Raw genomic sequence first — 17,036 nt, forward strand, 5'->3', positions numbered from 1 at the left:
CTGGTTGCCAAAGCAGAAACCCGGCCAGGTCGCCCGAAAACCACCACAATGCGGGGTTGTGTTATTGAGATGTGTGGGGTTGTGGGTTCTTTGTCAAACACAGGGAAGGTCTTTTAAAAATATTCTACGCCGACTGCTCTGATCCCTTGGGGGACAGAGTTTAGGAATGGTCTCTATCTGAAGGACAAAGGAGCCCCCCCCCAAAAAAAAACTTTCCCACGGGTATGGCAACCAGGAGATGATGGGAAACCCCACACACACACGTTTTGGATTGCCACAGAAGCGAGGACGCTTCCAGAAAGAAGGGTCCAGATCAGAAACGGATGGTGGTTCTTTCCTCCCAAGTACAGGTAGTTTAGCCGTTAAAAAATCATCTTGATTCCCATCTCTTTGATCCAAACTCATACAGACAGGGCTTCTCTGGGAGCGAGGCAGAAAACAACTATCAAAAGCCTGCACCCAGAAAGCCCCTCCTTCCTTTAAATTCCAGCTGCAAGAGGTGGGGGCAAAAATCTATGCTCTGCCTATTTTTTAAAAAATTTTTGGTAGGAGTACTATTGATGATGGAGGCCATTAAGAATGACTGAGGTGATCTGCCAGTTGCCTGGAAATCCACTAATTCATTTTCAGAGTCTTCGGGTAGTTTACCGTCTCTTCCCCTCCCGGAGGGTCTGGCGCCATAAAGCACCATGCAAGCAATTACCCATCTATTTATTTTTAAATTCAACGGGGGGGGGGGATGAGAGAGGAATCCCTTGCATAAAAATGCATTTTGCAAAAAAACAAAAACCGTTTCTATTTATTTCAAGGATGGTGCATTGTTCACAGGTAGTGCCCTGTCTATTCCTCCACATAAACACTAAACACATGCTCTGGGTACTTTGCAATTTAATTTTATGGGCTTCGCATGGCACACACACACACACACACACACCTCGCCCCATGATTGGGGTTCTCAGTTTACCGACCTTGCAAGGATGGAAGGCTGCGTCAGCTACCTTTGGAATCAAACTCAAGTTGTGAGCACAGTCTCGGCTGCAGTACTGCAGTTTAAGCCCTGTGTCGCAATGCTCCATTTTGGGCACTGCCTTCTGTCTATTTCAACGATCGCACCCAGTTCACGAGTAGGGTCCTGCACAGAAAACACACGACGATTCCTCCTAAGCCACTAATCCATTTCCTTCTAATGGAAGATGCAGCTGTGTGCGTGCGAAAACCCCCGTCCAGCACCCCCCCTAGGTTAGCCTGCTTCTCAGTCAAGATGCCACCGTTAGTAGAGTCTGTTTCTGTCTGTGCAATGAGGGGCGGGGCACTGTCAATGTGACCTAGTGGTTAGAGCCACGGGAGATCTGAACTCTGGTCTCCGTTGAGGAACGAAGCTCCCTGTCTTGGGACTGTCTGTCTCTCAGAAGTTGCGAAGCAGGAAGGTGGAGGAGCCATCCCCTTTTGCCTGTGGGATGAAAGTTGATTAAGCATCCTTCAGTTTCCAGAGACTAGGGTAACATGCTCTGTATGGAGGACTTGGAACAGCGTCTAGTGTGGCTGAAGAGGCCAATTTGAGAGTGACAATTCCTTCTACACTGAAGACAAATACAATCTGTCCTCCGTCCAGCTCCCTGGTTTTGCTGGTTTCGGAACTGCCTCTTTGCCTCGGCCTGCTGGACAAGGGTCTCTTCAAATTGGGAGAGGTCGTGATGCCCCAATTTGAACGCTCAGATCTGTTGAGGTCAATTCCTAAGGCCTTTGGATCCCGCTTGCAGATCTCCTTGTATCACAGCTGTGGTCTCCCTCTGGGACGATTTTCCTGCACTAATTCTCCATACAGGAGATCCTTTGGAATTTGACCATCAGCCATTCTCCCATTCAAGGAACTTATCAGAGCTCTGATCAAAATACCGCTTTCAAATGCAGGTGGGGAGAAAGACTACACACAGACACAGCTCTCTCCCTCTGAATACTGGGGAAAGTTTTGGCTTAGTCACTGGGAAGAAGCCAACTGAAAGCCAATTAGAATAGGCATCCAGTCTCGAGAGACGAGGGTCACATGATCTGTATGGAGGACTTGGAACAGCATCTCGTGTGGCTGAGAAGGCCAATTCGAGAGTGACCATCCCTTCCACGCTGAAGACAAACACAGTCTGTCCCCTGTCCGGCTCCCTGATTTTGCTGCTTTTGGGACTGCCTCTTTGCCTCAGCCTGCTGGACAAGGGTCTCTTCAAATTGGGAGAGGCCGTGATGCACTGCCTGCCTCCAGGCTGAGCGCTCAGAGGTCAGGGTTTCCCACCTGTTGAAGTCCATTCCTAAGGCCTTCAGATCCCGCTTGCAGATCTTCTTGTATCGCAGCTGTGGTCTCCCTCTGGGGCGATTTCCCTGCACTCATTCTCCATCCAGGAGATCTTTCGGAATCCAACCGACAGCCATTCTCACGACATGCCCGAGCGGATGAATGTATCCCATAAACAAACGTCTGACTCGGAGACTCAGGTGGTCCTGGGCCAATCCTACCAGGTGTTCAAAGCATCCCACCTATTCCCTTCTTCTCTTACACCTACAGCATCGGGGGGAACAAGGAAAGGGGAGGGAGGGCGAAGGCCAGTTCTTGTTTACAGCCGGACAGCAAGAAGCGAAATCTAGGCCACCGTCGTCGGCTGGCAGACTGCGCTGTTTTCAGAATAAGCCGCTGGGCCGCTGGAGGAGGCCTGGATTATGGCTGATGGCTGGCTGTCGGCATCTAGAAATCGTTTCAGATTCACAGCTCATGCTGGGGAGGGAGAGCTCTCGGCAAGATGAGGTGGGAAACCTGCACCCGACATTTGTGGGGACAAAGCTTATGGGGCGGGAAGGCAGCGGCTTAGGGCTGCTGAGCCGCCAGCATCACACCTGTCCCGCAAGCTGGCAGGTACCTCCTTAAAATATCTCCCCAAACAAATAGGAATAAAAAGAGGGGGAGAAGAAAGGAAGGAAGGCAGGCAGGCATGTTGCAGTGCCTTTAAGAATATAATGTTGAGGAGCCATGAACTGGGATAGAGTGGGGGGGGGGGGGAAGCAATGGTATTCCCATTTCAGAGGGTTTTTTTTTTTTCAAATTAGATGGTTGTGCTCTGTGGCTTTTAAATGTGTTTTTAGCATCAATTTTATTTACCCTTTTTAACAGACGTTTAATCCCCCCCCCCCAATATTTGTATACTTACTGTCTTTCACTTTTAAGTATTGTCCTTTTAATGACGTAAGTCACCCGCCTTAGGTCCTTTTAAGACCTAAGTAACATTTTAAATAAACAAATAAAATAGTATAAGCAACCCCGGTCCCTGCTTTTAACCACCGTATCGGAGAAGAGTGAGCTACCCTAACCTGCAAAACAAATCCTTTTGCTGGCTGCAGGAAAATGCAAGCTCACAAAACCACTTCCGAAAATCAGGGGCCACCCACCACTTAAAAGAAATGATTGAGCTCATCATGGTCATCTCCATGGAGCAGCTTTCTGGAGCAGGGGAAAAGGGAGATCATCCAATCCTGAACGACGTCAAGCTGCAGCCTCATGGGCCTGTGGCAAAATTGGAACCAGAGCAGACCTGGACCGCCACTCATGATTTTTGCTCACCCCCCCTTTTGCAAACCAACATTCTCAGGATGGGCTGGATTATATATCCCACCATCCCCAGTTGGCGTAGCCAATGGCGGTTAGCTGGGCGAAAGGCATCGTCTTCCTGTACACCCGGGGCTTGATTTCATTTTGCAAGAGACAAACTGGGGGGAACGCCCGGGGTAAAAATGTTTTTAAAAATATCCCAGGGGAGAACTCATCGCTTAAGGGTGAGGAATACTTGTGGCTCTCATGCAGAAGGGCACAGATCCAGTCTCCTGGCACTGGCATGCGCTAAGCTTGGAAAAGTTACTTCTTTAGATAACTGGCCCTCAAAAGCAACTTTTCCAAACTCTTAAGATACCTTTTGCAGAGTAAACAGCAGCGAGCTACATGGATCAGACGTGGAATAAACATTGGAGCTCTGGGCTGGCGTTTGAGGGATCCAGGCTGAAGCTACTGGGCGGCACTCGGCCAGTCACTCTCTTTCACCTTGACCTAACTTTGCAGGGCTGTTTTGAACCCAGAACCATGGTGGGAGGAGGAGGAGGAGAATCAGGCACATCCTCTTGAGTTCACTGGGAGAACATAAAAACAACCAACCACTTCTATTTGAGAAAGAGAAAAGCTAAGCGGGCGGGAAAGACAGGGAGCAGAGAGGTAAAGGTCGGATGAGCCTTGGAGTGGAGTGAGAGAAAAACCAGTAAGAAAAAGCAAATGGGAAGCTGGAGAGGAGAGGGGAAAAGACAGAGCGCGCCAGGCACAGGAGAGGGCTGAGGATATCTGCACCCTTGAAAGAGCCAGGCCGTTCTGCCAGGAAACGAAAGGTTGACGGAGGATAAACTGGCTTCATACCTGGGGGCAGCGCTGGAAGGAGGAGAGGGAATGGACCCCTTCTGCTGATAGGGAGCTGCCAGGAGCCAAGCCACCCTCTCCTTGGGGATCAGGGCCAGGAGCTGCCCGTCAAGCCTCCCCCTGGGGAGTGGGACTCGAGGGGGTGCAGGAAAGCTTTCGATCCAACCAGCTTAGCCACGGAAAAGATGGCTTGCCCAGCAGTTGTGCAGCTTCTTCTGTCTTGAAACCTTTCCAAGCAAAGTGGTCTCCAGAAACTAGGAACAGGGAACGCAGAGCAGCCTGCTGTGCAACTGTGGGCTCGGGGCATGGAGCGTGATGCTGGCCGCCTCTTCCGCGGATGCCAGCCTGAATCAACGAGGGGTTCTCCTCTGCTGGAGTCTCGGCCCCTGGGTTCGCAGGCCGTGAGACCATCCAAACCGAAGTCTTGACCTCCTTGGTTCTACCCGGTCGAAAAGCCTGCAGCACAATGAGCTCCCGGCTGGTCTGTGTGTGTGTGTGTATGTCTCTCTCTCTCTCTGTGTGTGTGCGTGTGTGCGTGTGTCTGTCTAAGTGGTGTTCTCCCTAGGATAGTGCCTCCACCCAAGCCATAAGACCAGGATCATGGGGTGCAGAAGAGGGAAAAGGATTCGTGCTTTGGTGGAAGAAAGCAGGCTGTCAGTAGGGCTGCAACGCAACCCGGTTTGATGCACAGGTTCCTGGGTTGAGATGCAGGATCACTTCTGGAAAAGCTGGAAAGGAGGACGCAACACCTGGTGTGGAGGAGCTGTTTCTGTCTTGACTACAACACCCAGCATCCCTGGGCCATCACCACCCACAGGCTGCTGGGAGTTGTAGGCCAAGTAAGGAACTTCTCCACACTCCCGACCGGGAGGGTCCCTGGCTCAGGGCCGGCTCAAAGAGGCTTCGGGGAAGCCAAAGCGGTCCCCCTCCAGACAGGTAGCCGGCTTCTCCGGGCACCTGCCCTCCTCAGCCCCCCGCCCTTTTCGCTCAATAGGATCGCGGCCAGGCCCTTTAATCTCCGCTAATCATTCCTTAATTAGAAGGTCAGAGTCCTCCGGCTGGGGTTGTCCTCCCAGCATCTGCCACAGTCTCTGTAATCCTTTCCCCACCCATGGCTGCCACCTGCACCAGCAGGCTCACCCAGGAGGACTGGCGCAAAGGGGTGGGGAAAGGATTACCGAGACACTGAGTCGGGGGGACCAAGGGGCTTTCGGGGGCTTCGTGCACACAAACACACGGAAATTCACCCCAGAGGGAGGGGAAATGCGACCAAAAATGATGATTCTCCCTCCCTACTGAAGAGCCCCCCAAATCTGCTATTCAAGATCCTTTTGACACAGTAAGATCCACAACATTCTCAGCCCGAAAACCCACCTCTCATCACTTTCTGCACACCCGATCTCACACCATTTCAGAAAGCTAAGGAGAGTCAAATCTGGTGGGTCCTTCAATGGGGGACCATCACAGAGAGCCCCTCTAGGGAGGGCTGGGGAGGTCTCCCCTCTGAAGCTGCGGACAGCTACAGCTGCCCGTCAGAGCTGACCATCCTGGGCTAAAACGGACCCAGCCTCTGACTTAAGGCAGCTTTCTATGTTCCACCTCGTCACCCTCTTTCCCACAGAGACCCACAAAGTCCCGTTTCACTCCCACCCCTTGCTGTTCCTTGAACAAAACTGCGAAGATCTTTCAAAGAGGAAAAACTGGGTCTCTGATAGCCCGGGACTGTTTTTCTTTCTCCTCCACCCAAATCTAGGGAGAATCTAGACGACACAGAGACCTGATGGAGGTGAGATGGCACACCCGTTTCTTTGGATCTCCGCACTGGAATTCTTCATATGCCCTGACCCACAGGAACAGATAGGCGAGATCAGGGGTGGGAAACAAAAGTGTTGTGTGAATGCTGTCCCCCTTCAGAAAATATAGCTCTTAAATAAAAGTCAGTATTCTGTGTATGCCTCCGAAATATCATAAGGATATGTCTAGAAACATAAGGCTATGCAAACACATGCAAAAATGTGCCAACACACTGATCATCAACCTCCTTGAAGCTTTATTCTGACGTACAGGTGAAGAGGCATCATGCTGAGTCGAGCCAGCAGCCCATCACATTGCTGGTTATGACTGACAGCAACATCTTAGCATGGCTTTTCTAGCTGGGATCCCTTTTACGCAGGGGTATGCGTCAGTGGAGAAGACTCCCTGGAAAAGACTCTGATGTTGGGAAAGTGTGAAGGCGAGAGGAGAAGGGGACAACAGAGGATGAGATGGATGGACAGGGTCACCGAAGTGACCAGCATGAATTTGGTACCAAACTCTGGGAGGCAGTGGAAGACAGGAGGGCCTGGCGTGCTCTGGTCCGTGGGGTCATGAAAAGTCGGACACGACTAAATGACTGAACAACAACATGCATCCGTGGTGAACAGGCCCAAGGCAAGGGGGCTGGCAGGAACACAAGCACCTTTTAACTTCCAGCCTTACAAAAGACATTCCAGTGCTCTTGAATGGGAAGTAACCAGCATAAAAGTCGGTAATTAACTGTGGTGCCATGGAGAAGGGCGATGGCTTGGGGGACCTGCAGGCCAAGAGGGAACTTCGGGCGTGGGGCACAGATTCAGCTCCAGAGTCTGAGGTTCCCCCTTCCTGCTTTAAAACCAGAGATGCCAGGATTGAACCTGAAACTTGCCGTGCATGGACACCATCACTGGTGGCCCTTCCCCATCATCAGCGGGTGCTCTGATCTGCGATCAACCACCGTCGCCACCTTTTCTCAAACCCAATATTGCAGCATACTATCGTGTCTGCCTTGCCAGCAGGAAAAAAGGGTGCCAAGCTTTACACAGTAAAGGGCAGCAGTCTAGATGGTCTACGGGATACCCTCTTTGGCGCACTACCATGCCCACTTGTTGAAAAACAACCCAGACCATTGCTTTGATTGGATGAGAAGTGGTGAACGGATGAAAAAAGGAGTCTGCTTCTGGGATTTTCCCTCAGGTGGTGTCACTTTGTGAACGGTAGAGAACCGAAGAGGGCATCTTATAGACCATCTTGACTGCTGTCATGGGTGTTGTCCACATTCACCCATACCTTTTGCTGTGTAAAGCTTGGCAACGTTTTTCCTGCTGGCCACACGGGCCCAATATGGCGCACCAAATTGGGCCATTTCCTGGCTTTTTGAATCATGGGTTACAGAAGCAGGGTATCCCACATTTATAAACTGGTGGGTTTTTTTTTTTTTTGAAGAACTGAATCTGACACCCATCCGTTTTCCCCCAAAGAGCCAGGAGGCAGAGCCCTCGAGATGATGAGAGAGCAGAAGGTAGACCAACGAGGGCAGGTTTCGGCAGGTGAAGGTGACACTGTCACAGGAGACGAGGAAGGATAAACAAAGTAGAATCCAGCCATTCCTTGCTCCTGGTCACATTGGCTCCATATACCTAGCTCTCGAAAGTGACCGGTAAAGTTTTGTTCTCAGTGGGATGTGGCTTGGGCTGAGGGCTTCCACCAATGTCTTCAAATAGGCCTCCCCAGAAGCCTTGAGGAGCAGAAGCTTGCTTTACAGAAGGGTTCTTTGTGTGCTCTGGGGTCCTACAGTGGTCCCCAACCTTGGGCCTCCAGATGTTCTTGGACTTCAACTCCCAGAAATCCTGGCCAGCAGAGGTGGTGGTGAGGGCTTCTGGGAGTTGTCTTCCAAGAACATCTGGAGGCCCAAGGTTGGGGAACCACTACTCTAGGAGACAAACCTCTTTTGTTCCAGAACTAGAGTCTGGAAAAGTTAGTTTTCTGGACTATAACTCCCAGAATTCCCACTTAGCCAGCATGGCCAGTAAGGGATTTTTGGAAGCGTAATAATAATAAAAGAAATTTTCTAAGATCTGCACAGAACAGAGAAGAAACAACAGCAGCTGGTTGTAGACACATCTGTAACAATTTATTTAATGAGGCAAGAGACAGAATGGGGGGAACAATAGGTATTTCCATGCTGTGCTTAAGGGCCAGGGTGGTGATATGGAGGAAATGAGGATGGCTTTCCTTTGGGCCACAGAGAAGTAATTTTTCAGTCTATCAGAACGTTATTCCATTGCAGAAAAATAATAATAAAAAAGAACACCGACTTTAAAGTCACAACTGACATCTTCACAACAATAAAAAAATAATATTTTAAAGTGTTTTTTTTTTAAAAGAAATTAAATCCAAGATCTGGGTTTCGCTTCTGGGGCAAGGTTTCCCCCTCCTTCAACTGAAATCCAAGGAAGGGAAAGTGTACAAAGAAAATACATGAATCTGGGAAAAAAAAGAAAAGAAAATTTGCCTTGCTAGGTCATCGATACAGAGAGGTTTGGTAAACGGCGGTGTGTGCAAAAGAAAGAAAGAGAAGAAAAATATTAAATACTGTAAAGTATCCTGTAAGAAAAGAAGCCAAGCTCATCTGAGATGGAATTATAGCATTTTGTTTACTGGTGAGGTACTAAGCATTCACACCTCTCTGAAAAGCAAGGAAATATATATAAATGCAACTGAAGAAATGCTTTCAGAGTTGTGGGTGGGGGATTGCAGGAGAAAAAGACTTAAAAAATGGAAATGTCTGGTACTGCAGGAAAGGGACACCTTGAGGTGTCTCTGACTAAGAAGTGCTGGAATGACCAGACCTGGATGTTTGCAGGGAAGGGGCTAAGGGCCCGATCCTCCTGATGAGATCCCCACCATGGCTCAGCTCTGTGGGTAGAAGGGGCAACCCACCAAAGCAGGCAGAAACGACCCCATCGAGGGAAGCTGTGCCATTCAGCCTGCCTCTCTCTCTCTCCCCTTGTGTCCCTTCCTGGTTGCAAGAGGGGAGGTCCTGGAAAATGCAAGCCAAAAACAGATCTGTGAGGACAAGGGCAGTATTGGGGGGGGGGGTTTCCAAGCATGGATTAAAAAAAAAAGAGGGCAGAGGGGCAGGGTCTCCTCCAAAAGGTTGCCAAAGAAGGGTGGATCCAGAATGAACTGATCACAGCCGCGTGCCGTTTCCTCCAGGAGATTCTTATGCTTTAGTGCCTCTTCAAGGAAACAAAAAGTCTTTTCCAGCCGGTTTCTCCGTCTCCTTCTCTGTCTCTCTTTGTAAAAATTGAAGTCCGTTTTAAAAATGACACCTAATTCTCACCCCAAAGAGGACGACAAAGAGCCACGAGGAGGCAGAAGAGCTGGGGCGGGGGGGGGGGGGCAGGAGCCGACGCAGAAATGGAGATCCACAAAAGTCTTTGGGGAGCCCACCACCACCTCCACAGACTTCACACACCCCACCCCAAAGAAGAGCGGGGGGCCGGGAATCTTTTCACATCTCACCCCGACTTTAACTGAGAAGGGTCCATGCAAGATGGGAGAGGAAAGTTCGGCTTTGCAGGCTCTGGACTGGGGGCTTCTTCACCCCTGGCACTCTGGAGGGGTGCTGGCACGCATCCAACACCCCCTTCCCACAACTTTCTCTCTCTCTTTTTCATTTTGCAACAAATCCTTTCGATTCCAAAGCCGCGAGACTCAAAGGCCACCGGATGGCATCTCCAGAGAGCCCTAGAAACAGAAAACTCCGTACAAAAGAGGAGGAAAGCCGCCACGTCCCGGTCTTCCCCGACGGCTCTCCCATCACTGCTCCAGCGTCACCACTTCCACCGCCTGGCCGTCCATGGTGACGGTGCTGTCCGTTATCCTCGCGGCCACGGGGGCCATGGCCACCTGCACGGGGCCGTTCCCCTGGGCCAGGCTGGTCACCACGGTCTGGTACATGCTGACGGGGATCTGGACAAGCCCTGGAGAAACAAGGAGAGGGAAGAGTGGGTGAGTTTCCATGGGAGGACCCCTAAAATAAAATATTCATTCATTCAATTTCTGAACCACATAACCGATGGATGGTCACTCTGGATGGTGCACAGCAATAACAAATAATAATAGTATCATAAAGGAAATTAGAATTGTATTTAAAAAACAGGTGGTGATTATAGATTGATAGATATTAGGCTTATAATCTCAGTGGGCTGTTCAGACGGCATATTTTGGACAAATCAGAATAAAACAAATTTTGAGAGATAACTTAAAGGTCTCCGGAGAGCGGGACAAGCAAATTTCAGAGGGCAACCTATTCTAGAGCTAAGGAGTAACTTCCGAGAAGGCCGGGTTCTTTGTTTTTTCCGTCTGGGCCTCTCTCGGGGTTAACGTCCTCAGCAGCCCAGCCTGGGATGTGCAGGTAGGACGGGCCGTCCCTGTCAGAAGGACGCATCCTGCCACGGACCGTTTAGGGCTTTATCAGTCAAAACCAGCACTTTGAACCTGATAAGGAAATAGACCGTAATAACGTAAGGCTCCAGCGAAGACTGAATAAGGTCGATAACGATTGAAGAAAGTGCGAGCCAGTGAGAATGAGCTCGCTTAAAAATGAGAACGACACCCAGGGGCTAAACACTTTGCCAGGGAGACCCGCTTGTGCCCTCTGTGTGCCCAGGTGAAGAGAAAAGGCACTGGAAAAGATGTCCAAGGAGCAGGAATGGGTCCTGGGTGACATAAAGCGGAATGGTCAACTTTGGAGGAGACCCAAGGGCTACCCGGTCCAACCCAAACAGATCCATAGGGCTACCTCCAGTTAGAAGAAAAAGCCAGCCAGCCAAGTAGTATGGGTGTGTGTGTGGGGGGGGGTGGGGGGTGGGGAAACACACTGGGTTTGTGTCTCCCACTGGGGTTGTGGGAAACACAAGCCCAGTGTGGTGGGGGAAGCCCTCCGGTTCCCACCCAGCAAGAGCCTCTGTGGGTGAGCCCCACAACACCCATTTGAAGGACAAAGAAAAGAGGTCTCTAAGGGTCCAGGGTAGGAAAAGTGCTGGCGTCGAAATGCGTGCGCATGCCTTTTCTCAGACAGCTGCTATGCCATAAAGGAGCCGCAGAGGGACAGGACGGGACCAGCCCAGAGACCTTGTCCGGGGCTGAAACCAGTATGACGAACGCCAAGGCACACCACGAGAGCCCTAAGCCACCAGCAGAGTGCAGAGGGGTTTGCTGTTGCCCCCCTTAAAAGTCAAGCCATTGGCCCCTGCAAGGACAGCGATCCAGGTGGCCCCACAGAGCCAAGGCGCATCATACGGGAGGGAAAAAACCCTCAAGAGGGTGTTCATTCATTCATTCCTTGCACCAGATCCCTCCAGGCTGTTTCACTACTCCTTTCATTTGCTTCCTGTTCAAACCCGTTCAGTGCTTTTGATTCAAAGATCCCTCGCGCACCTTGGGTAAACACCGGCTCGCCCATCCCACCTCATGGGCCCCGTTTACCTTTGTGTTGCGCACCTGCAGTGCAGGAGAAGCTCCAGCCCAACCACTGATTCCCACCCACCCACCCACCCTGTGCGTTGTGTCTTCTTGCTCCTGTTCTCCATTTGGGAGGGTGGGCGTCAAGGCGGTGGATCACCGAGGCCTCCAGTGCTCAACCACGCTCCTGGAGAAACAGGCACCTCCTCGTTTTTGCATAGATACAACACACACACACAAACACACCGCGCCCCAGATTTAAAAAGTCAGAAAGCCCCCTCCAGAAAAACATTGGCTTCGGAGGACGAATCTTTGAGCCAAATTACGAAGGATGCACAAGGCTAATGTGGGACGGGTTTTGCCCTGCCAGGAATTGGTGATCCCGGGCCGGCTGTTCATCCCGCTGAAGGTCAGGACACTTCTTAACAACAGCAGGACGCAACAGAATGGGATTCGAGTGTCCTCAGATCACTTCATTGTGCAGACAGGGAAGCTTAAGCCTCCAGGGCTATGAGCGTCGGTGTCTGAGGCCACGACGCTGTGGAGTGGGCAAGCCACGGGCCGAGTCCCTCGCGCGTTCCCTTCTCGGATCCCCCTTGCACACTGGCCTGGTCTGGGGTGCCAGCATGACGGGGGCAGAAGCTTGTCCAAGGCATAGAAAAAAAGGAAGCGATGCTTTTGCCCCAGAGTCAAACCCGTCTGCAACATCCGTGGAACCATTCCAAGGCAAGCCTTTAAGGCCCGAGGGTCCCTGCAGGAAAAGTCACTCCGGAACGGATGGTCTGGGTTAAAAGCCCCACATGGAACTTTATTAATTTATATATAAAAACTGGGCAACCAGTTGGCCCTTTGGAAACCACCGCACTCACAGGGGTGCGAGACTGTCTGCTTGAGTGAGATAGACAATACTGGATATATATTTCCTGCACAATCGCCTGAACCAGTGTTGTTTGTGCAAACGGCGTGGAAACGCATGTGTGCTCAGTCAGGGACCTCTGGCATCCGTTGGGGGTGGGGGGGACAGGGGGCCCTTTTAAAGCCACCAGGCAGAGTGAAGTCAAACGTTCACCTCCTCCAGCCCCGCTCGCCCCTATGAGCCATCGCCCTGAAAGCCTGGGAGCTTCAGCCTCCTGATCTCCAGCAACCCTTTTACTGGCCTTGCCATGAAACGGATTTGGGTTTGTCCTTCTGCTGATGGGCTCCCCTTTGGCGGCTATTCAATTAGCTTTTTTTCCTCGTTCGAGGAAACTTATGTACACTGGGCTGTTGCAAGCGATCCAACCCACTCCTATTTCGGCCTGACCTCAAACCCAGGATTCTCCATCTGCTCTCATTCATTCTAGGAGTTGCTATTGTTACAAACCATGGGCTGGACCTTTGTTATCAGATTTGCATCAAAAGGCACAACGGCAAGAGAAGGAATCGGCTTACTTCGGCTAACGATAATGATAACAAGAGTTGTTCATGATGCCAGAGAAACCCTTTAGTTCAGATGCAGAAAACTGAACTGCAGGAAGTTCTCTTAAAATTATTAATGTTAAACTTTTCTTTTTAAAATGGATAAATGGTTGTAAATTATCATCCACAACAGGAAGAGTGGTTACACTAAAGCTCCTCCCCGCCAGCTTCTGGACTGCAACTCCCAGCATTCCTCACTACTGGCTCTGCTGTCTGGCCTCATGGGGATGATAGTCCAACCACATCTGGGAGGCAGTCCTTTGCCCCAGACAACCAAGGCCAGACTGAGCCTTGGGCAGGGATCAAATGTGGTGCAGAAAACGAGGAAGGAAGGAAGGAAGGAAGGAAGGAAGGAAGGAAGGAAGGAAGGAAGGAAGGAGCTAATGATGGATAGATGGATGGAAGAAAGGGAGCGATGGATGGATGGATGGATGGATGAATGGATGGAAGGGAGCTAAGGATGGATGGATGAATGGATGGATAGAAGGAAGGAGTTAATGATGGATGGATGGAAGGAAGGAGCTAATGATGGATGGAAAGAAGGAGGGGATGGGTGTAAGGATGGATGGATGGATGGATGGATGGATGGATGGATGGATGGATGGATGGATGGATGGATGGATGGATGGATGGATGGATGGATGGATGGATGGATGGAAGAGGGAAGGATGGATGGATGGAAGGAAGGAAGGAAGGAAGGAAGGAAGCAAGGAAGGATGGATGGATGGATGGATGGATGGATGGATGGATGGATGGATGGATGGATGGATGGATGGATGGATGGATGGATGGATGGAGCTAATGATGGATGGATGGAAGGAAGGGAGCTATGGATGGATGGAAGGAAGGAAGGAGCTAATGATGGATGGAAAGAAGGAGGGGATGGGTGTAAGGAAGGAAGGAAGGAAGGAAGGAAGGAAGGGATGGATGGATGGATGGAAGGGAGCTAAGGATGGATGGATGAATGGATGGATGGATGGAAGGAAGGAGCTTATTATTATTATTATTATTATTATTATTATTATTATTATTATTATTATTATTATTATTATTATTATTATTATTATTATTATTATTATTATTATTATTATTATTATTATTATTATTATTTATTTTTTATTTTATTTTATTTTATTTTATTTTATTTTATTTATTTATTTACTGGCCAGGTATGTAAACCATACCCGGAATTTAATATGGCTACCAGCCACACTTAAAAACAATACACACACACACACACACCATAAACAGAAAAATTCACAAGACAATTAAGAACAAATTCTACAAAAACTGATTGCCTCAACTCCCAGTTGCGTCAGATGGTTACAAATTCAGCAGTTTGATGGCACAGGGAAAAAAGCTATTTTTGTGCCTCGATGTTTTAGTATACAGCGTCTTGTATCGCCGACCAGAGGGGAGAAGATTAAACAAGTTGTGACCAGGATGCCGTGGATCTGCCGCGATCTTTTCCGCTCTCTTTTTAACCCGTGCAATGTACAACTCTTCCAATGATGGCAAATCAGCTCTGATTATTTTTCCAGCAGTTCTGACAGTTCTGATGGATGGATGGAAGGATGGAGCTAAGGATTGATGGATGGATGGATGGATGGATGAATGGAAGGATGGAGCTAATGATGGATGGATGGATGGATGGATGGATGGATGGATGGATGGATGGATGGATGGATGGATGGAAGGAAGAAGTCCTGGGTAAAAAGAAACCAGGAAGACAAGTTTTGAAACACGCAACCTTCACTTGGAGTCGCGAGCCATTTGGATTCAAGTGTGGCCGTGTGGCAAAGGAGTGGGGATTCTCCTGTGAAGTTAAAACAGAGGCAGGCAAGTGGGGCCTTGCTGATGTTGCCGGATCAAAAGTCCCAGCAGCTTTAGCCAGGATAATAAATGATGAAGGATGATGGGAGATGCAGGCCAGCACCATCTGCAGAGCAACGGTCACACGTTGAGTTAAAAACAGCCAGGTTTGGGGGCCGAGGCTTCCCCTTTGCCACGGGGATCTTCCTGACACGTCCTTAGAGAGCATCATCCATAGGAGGAAAGCCCAAAAAGCTAATGCAATCCCAAGCAAAGCCTCTGACCACACGTTCTTATTTTTACGGGCCGTCAAGTCACCTCCAACTTGGGGCGACTCTATGAGTGAATGATCTGCACAATCTATCCTGTTCTCAACAGCCCTCTTTAGCTCAGGCAGACCCAAGCCAGTGGCTTCCTTTAAGGAGCCAGTCTGTTTCACATTTGGTTTTCCTCTTTCCCCATTGCCTTCTACCTTCTTCCCCAGCGTTCCTGTCTTTTCCAGAGAATCCTGCCTTCTCCACTGCAAGCAGCTTGCCTTTTAAATTCTGGCCGCAGACAGACAGGGGAGCATTGGTTGACTCTGGCCTGGGAAGCGTACATTTTGGGAGACTTCCCCGTTTCCTAATCGGCCAAGCATTTCAAGAAATGGCTTGTGTGTGTGGGGTCCCATTGCATTGCTGCTTACATGGAGCCAACACGAAGGAAACAGAAAAAGCCTCAACACGGCTGGTTCCAAAGAGCGCATTTAGTTTACAAGTCCAAAAATCTGGATTAATCAAAGAGGAAAACAGTGGAGGAGAACGAGGAGGACGACATGACCAAAGGCAAGAAAAAGCACACCGCCGTGAGAGGTCAGTCAATGGGCAAAGAGGCCACCACCACAAAGCCTGAGAGCCAACCGCCCGTCCCGCGGCCATTTGTCCTGGCTTCACCTCACGCCCACCAAGACCGAAGCCAAACGCTGGGAACCGTCTGTGCAAGAAACACACACGCGCACACTCCCTCGCACGCTCCCGGGCACCCAGGTCCACTTCTACTTTGGGATTAAGCCAAGTCACCTCGGTGTCGGCGGCAAGAACTTCGGCAGGGAGAGCACCCAAAAGCGGCAGAGGGCGAGGGAGGGTGCCCAAACTCAAGAGGTCCACTGTTCCCCCCCCCAATGGGGAGAGCAGGTTGCCCTTGGGAGGAACATGATTAAAAAAACCCCGAGATATGGTAATCAGCCCCGGGATTGTCACCCGGCTGCATCTGCCTCTCTGATTAGCCTTAATCTAGCTGGCACATGTTAATCTAAAGCTCGGGATTTCGGACCCTTTCAATGGTATTAAAGAGAAAATCCCTCTGCTCACAACTTGAGGAAAGGAGGGGGCGCTTGTGGGTTTGGTTGTTATTCCCTGACATGCCAGCAGAACCTGCCCCACAGCCGAGGGGGACGCACACACCCCGTTCGACAAAGAACCCACCGTACAGGCGGGAGATGCACCAGATTTCCGTTCATTCGCCCCACAACCATAAACCAAGGTTAGGCGATGCCTGTGGATGGTTCTGGAACAGCCTCCTTGGCTGCAAGCCCGCTCTCAGGAGAACCGAGGGTGTGGGTAGATTCGCAATGGGATTGACCAACCCAAGGGATGGCCCGGAAGTCAAAGGAATGCAAGACTAGGACTAAGGAACACAACGTTTCATTCTCTGGTTGATCAACCAGATCAATATGATCTGGTTGATCAATAGAGCCCCAGAGAGGTCTGCAAGCAACGGCCGCTCCCCTTTCCCAACAACGAATACTGAGGGCACTCTACGGGTGATCCTGTGGTCCTATGCAGCCACCTTGAGGACTAGTAGCCTTGCTCTCTTCCACAAATTCCTCTAACACCATCCAAGTTAGTGGTTGTTACGTCAGCCTCTTTCGCCTGGGGAAAGAAATCACAAAGGAGAACCCATTCATTTATCTTTCTGGCAGTCACTGGTCTGAGGTCCAGGATAGTCGGAGGTCTCCTGCCTTGGGCAGGGGGTTGGTCTAGAAGACCTCCAAGGCCCCTTCCAACCCTACAATGGTTCTATG

General features: G+C 50.2%; 1 protein-coding gene across 4 annotated transcripts in view; it reads right to left on the reverse strand.

Moving 5' to 3' along the window:
- Positions 1-8,344: 8,344 nt before the first annotated feature.
- The window catches only part of NRF1 (nuclear respiratory factor 1), a 77,007-nt gene continuing 68,315 nt past the window's right edge, over positions 8,345-17,036 (reverse strand). For all 4 annotated transcript variants that reach the window (XM_073002439.2, XM_073002441.2, XM_078376536.1 and 1 more), the window contains exon 11: positions 8,345-10,221. In XM_073002439.2, coding sequence (XP_072858540.1) covers positions 10,058-10,221 — 164 coding nt within the window. In that variant the 3' untranslated portion in view covers positions 8,345-10,057. The remainder of the gene's footprint in view (positions 10,222-17,036) is intronic.

The sequence above is a fragment of the Pogona vitticeps genome, chromosome 5, assembly GCF_051106095.1.
Source record: "Pogona vitticeps strain Pit_001003342236 chromosome 5, PviZW2.1, whole genome shotgun sequence".
In the NCBI taxonomy this organism is placed as follows: Eukaryota; Metazoa; Chordata; class Lepidosauria; order Squamata; family Agamidae; genus Pogona; species Pogona vitticeps.